Below are 4,009 nucleotides of genomic sequence, written 5' to 3'. Positions count from 1 at the left end.
TATTTTGCCCTAGCGTAACGACTCTTTATACGGAGATTAGTGATACAGGTCTAATCCATGATGAAACCTAATATGACTCTTCAAATTTTAAAAGAGCATAACTTTTAACTTGGGACTCGGAATCATGTTTTGTCGGTGGTCAAGAATGCAAAATTCATAAACCTATATTTATTATAGGTGAAACCGTAACTGTCAAATTTTAATCCCAACTTCCACGTTAAAACTAATTTTAGATCTTTTTGCTATTTTTTAGTAATGTTTGATTTTAGAGTATTTAATATAATTTCGATCTTCTTGGTATTTATAAAAGTGGATTTATCTTGATCCACACCCTATTTTGAATTAAGATTATTTAATTATAAACTATCTTTTTACCTATTATAAACTTTCTAAAATTTTTAGGTAAAAGATCTATTTTTTTTTATAAAATTAGAATTAGCATCCGTTAATTATAATTTCTTTTTTAGAGTAATTTTTTACAAGATCAAAATTAAAAATATGTTAATGGTAAATGTTTTCTTTATTTGAGTATTAAGTTGTAGTCTAGAGTCATGTTGAAAAATTATTCTTTATTCAATAAAATTTTTTATTATGACAAAATGAAACATTCTTTTTTTATTTTTTTCAATTTTTCTTTATTAGTAGCCTTAATTATTAAACTTCAATCAGACCCTAATAAAATATTTTAAATTCTCTTATAATTAATTTCAAAATTTATTAAAGTAAATAATCATGCAGATTCTAACGGGGGCCATCCCATAAAAGCTATAGATGTTATTAAACATTATAGCTATGTTATAATTATTATAACATATCGTTAGGATAAGGATATCTTGAGAAATATAACGGAGTGATTTGCCTCATTTCTTGGAGACAGTAGCATGTTGTTGATAACGACGCGGAGATAGATAAAAAAACTAGAGACGTGGCTCGACCTTTTCCATGGCAGCGCATGTGGAGGACCCCACCCACGCCGTTGGTACTGCAACTGCCACCGCTCCATGTGCCCGCCGTCGCTCTCCGGCCAGCAGCCAAAACTCGTTTTTGTCTCTCTGCCCCCCGCAGCGAGGCGCCGCCCATTGCCAATTCCATGCCTATAAATGCCCCGCCTTCTTTCTCCTCCTTCATCGCCACAAGTCCACACCGCAACAGACAGCCAGTCTTCACTTCACTCTCCTCCGATGGCCGCCGGTGCTCTCCTCTTTATCCACTTCTTCTTTCTCTTATCCGGCTACGCCTTTGCGGACTCCTACGGGTGGGAATCCGCCCACGCCACCTTCTACGGCGGCAGCGACGCCTCCGGAACCATGGGTCAGCTGCATTTCTACAGTTGTTAAGAAATGTTTCCGGCGAACTCTTAATTTGCTGACTTTTTGTATTGGATTGATTGTTCGCTGTGCAGGAGGCGCTTGCGGGTACGGGAACCTCTACAGCACGGGCTACGGCACCAACACGGCGGCGCTCAGCACGGCGCTGTTCAACGACGGGCTCAGCTGCGGCTCCTGCTACGAGTTGCAGTGCGCCGACGACCCCCAGTCGTGCCTCCCGGGCTCCATCATCGTCACCGCCACCAACTTCTGCCCCCCAACCTACGACCTCCCCAGCGACAATGGCGGCTGGTGCAACCCCCCGCGCCCGCACTTCGACCTCGCCCAGCCGGCTTTCCTCCATATCGGGCAATACCGCGCCGGCATCGTCCCCGTCTCCTTCCGCAGGTGCTCCATTCGCTGTTTAACTTCCCTCGCCGGAATCAAGCAGTCACTAAAGCTCTGTTTTTTGTTACTCTACACTACAGGGTGCCTTGCGTGAAGAAGGGGGGAATACGGTTCACCATCAACGGCCATTCCTTCTTCAACTTGGTCTTGATCACGAACGTGGCCGGAGCCGGCGACGTGCACTCCGTGTCGATCAAGGGGTCCAAGGGCGGGTGGCAAGCGATGTCGCGCAACTGGGGCCAAAACTGGCAGAGCAATTCGTTACTCGACGGGCAGAGTCTCTCCTTCCAGGTGACGACCAGCGACGGCAGGACGGTCACCAGCTTCGATGTGGCACCGGCCGGGTGGCAATTCGGTCAGACCTTCGAGGGCGGACAATTCTAACTAAGCTCATCCAGGAATTAAGGCTTATCGGACGCAGAGGTAGCTAGCTCATCAGGCAACACCCGCAGGAGACTCCTAAACTCTAAACCCTAGCTAAACTATAGTATATATATATACACTTAGCAAGTATTCAACCCTGTAATTTATAAGCCATTACAGGGAAGAAAGGTAATTCACCTCAACATAATATTATGAATGTGTTGTGTGGAATTGGATTGTTATCACTTACTGAGTGATATGACCTTTAGTGTGTTAAAGGGGACTGTATTCTAAGAGGCAAAATATGTGTATCCACTCGGGCTCCTCTCTATAATTTCTGATTTACTTGATTGAAGGAGCAAACTGTTGCAGAATTTAAAATTATAGAATTACAATAAAATAGAAGACTTCGTTTTGGTAATGATGAGCCGAGGTATGAACTGTATTTCACAATCAATTTGCCAGAGACACATGTTTTTTAAATTGAAATTAATTTATCTCTCGAGATAAATCTTAAGTTGTTTACCTAAGTTTCAAGTGAACTTTCTAAGTGAGACATCTCGTAGCACTGAGTGTCGAGTTCAAAAGAAGATGTCAAGTTATGAGTCTTTTTAAAACAGATTTGTTGCCTCCAAATTGACGGTGCAACAAGATCATGTTGGACGTTTGTTTTCGAGGATAAAATGGAGAAATTATGATCACAATCTAATACAGATTGTCATGGTAAATTGAATTTATATCTGAACATAATCACATGTATCTACCGAGTGAATAATTACCTTATAGAAAGAAAGAAAGATGAAATCAAGGAATCAAGGTGGAAGGATTTCTTCTCTTTGAAATCTCTCTCAAGAATACTCTCTTCCTCAACCACTTATTTTAGAACTTGCTTGCGAATGTTCTCTTCCTCAATTAGCTCAACCCTTCTTATATTGAGAGTTTTTTCTTAAGCAACAAGCAAGCTTTCTTGAACAACAAGAAACACATGTGGCTTAATGTAAGTTTCTTAAACAACAAGAAACACGTGTGGCTTAACAACAAACAACGAAAAAGGAAATCTTCTTGAGCAAATTAGACAAGACTTAGCAATAAGTTTTCACGACTTGATCAACAAGTCTTTTTAATTTCGTAAGCAACAAGATGTATGACAAACACCAGCTAGTCCACGTAGAATCGATCAATCCACTACATTGAATAACTTTCACACATAAGTGAGTTTGTACAATCTGAATCTTGGTTTCGCTCATCAACAATTATGTCTCAATCTAAATGTCACTTGATAATTAACATTTTTATGTATTATTTTGATTTTTATATTTGACATTTTTACTATCTCATATGTTTAATTTGATGTTTATATCATATTTTACGAGTAAGACTCCATTTTAAACTTAATTATAAATTTTCTATAATTATGGAGTTAAATCTCATATTTTAAATATTGTTTTGTAAAAATACAAAGCGCCATGGATTTGAATCGAGTCGAATCAAATTTGGTTTGATTTGAAGGTCAAATTGAGAAAATTAAGCTGAATCAATATGAACGGTCAATTTAGATCTAAAGAAATCTTATTCCTCCATTCAGATCTAAATCATCCAACCCTCCAACCAAATTTGAAATTACATGGACCGTTTGATCAAAAGTGTAAATCTGTCTCAATTTAATCTTAAGCTATCTGAACCGATCATTTGAAGATTTGATGGTCATATCTTAGTCCTTCTTCCTCACACTCACGAAGAAAGGGAGGCGCTCCCCTTTTTGACCCTGTGGGTCATTTGAGATGGTATGGGGCGGAAGTTGTTGCAAGGAAGCCGCCGGATCGAAACTCAGTGGTAACGGGAGAATAAATCCCCTATCCCTGCATCCCACCCGATCCGTCCCATGTTAGCTCAGGTGCTACGATTTATCTCCCTCACAATGACCGTGGGTC

At 40.0% G+C, this 4,009-nt stretch overlaps 1 protein-coding gene across 1 annotated transcript; it reads left to right on the top strand.

Annotated features, from left to right (window-relative positions):
- Positions 1 to 1,124: 1,124 nt before the first annotated feature.
- On the top strand, positions 1,125 to 2,600 carry LOC122034938 (expansin-A4-like). Its single transcript, XM_042594294.1, has 3 exons — positions 1,125 to 1,311; positions 1,403 to 1,715; positions 1,796 to 2,600. The coding sequence occupies exons 1-3, from the start codon at positions 1,182 to 1,184 to the stop codon at positions 2,097 to 2,099; spliced, it is 747 nt and encodes a 248-aa protein (XP_042450228.1). The 5' UTR covers positions 1,125 to 1,181; the 3' UTR covers positions 2,100 to 2,600.
- The last annotated feature ends 1,409 nt before the right edge of the window (positions 2,601 to 4,009 follow it).

The sequence above is a fragment of the Zingiber officinale genome, chromosome 11B (genome assembly GCF_018446385.1).
Source record: "Zingiber officinale cultivar Zhangliang chromosome 11B, Zo_v1.1, whole genome shotgun sequence".
NCBI classification, from domain to species: Eukaryota; Viridiplantae; Streptophyta; class Magnoliopsida; order Zingiberales; family Zingiberaceae; genus Zingiber; species Zingiber officinale.
This window is presented reverse-complemented; position numbering and strand designations above follow the sequence as displayed.

What these genes read in the sequence shown, in the direction of transcription:
- LOC122034938 (XM_042594294.1), top strand. Translation starts at nt 1,182, where the DNA reads ATGGCCGCCGGTGCTCTCCTCTTTATCCACTTCTTCTTTCTCTTATCC. An exon ending in CGACGCCTCCGGAACCATGG is followed by an intron (nt 1,312 to 1,402) that starts GTCAGCTGCATT and finishes TTCGCTGTGCAG; the next exon opens with GAGGCGCTTGCGGGTACGGG. An exon ending in GTCCCCGTCTCCTTCCGCAG is followed by an intron (nt 1,716 to 1,795) that starts GTGCTCCATTCG and finishes TCTACACTACAG; the next exon opens with GGTGCCTTGCGTGAAGAAGG.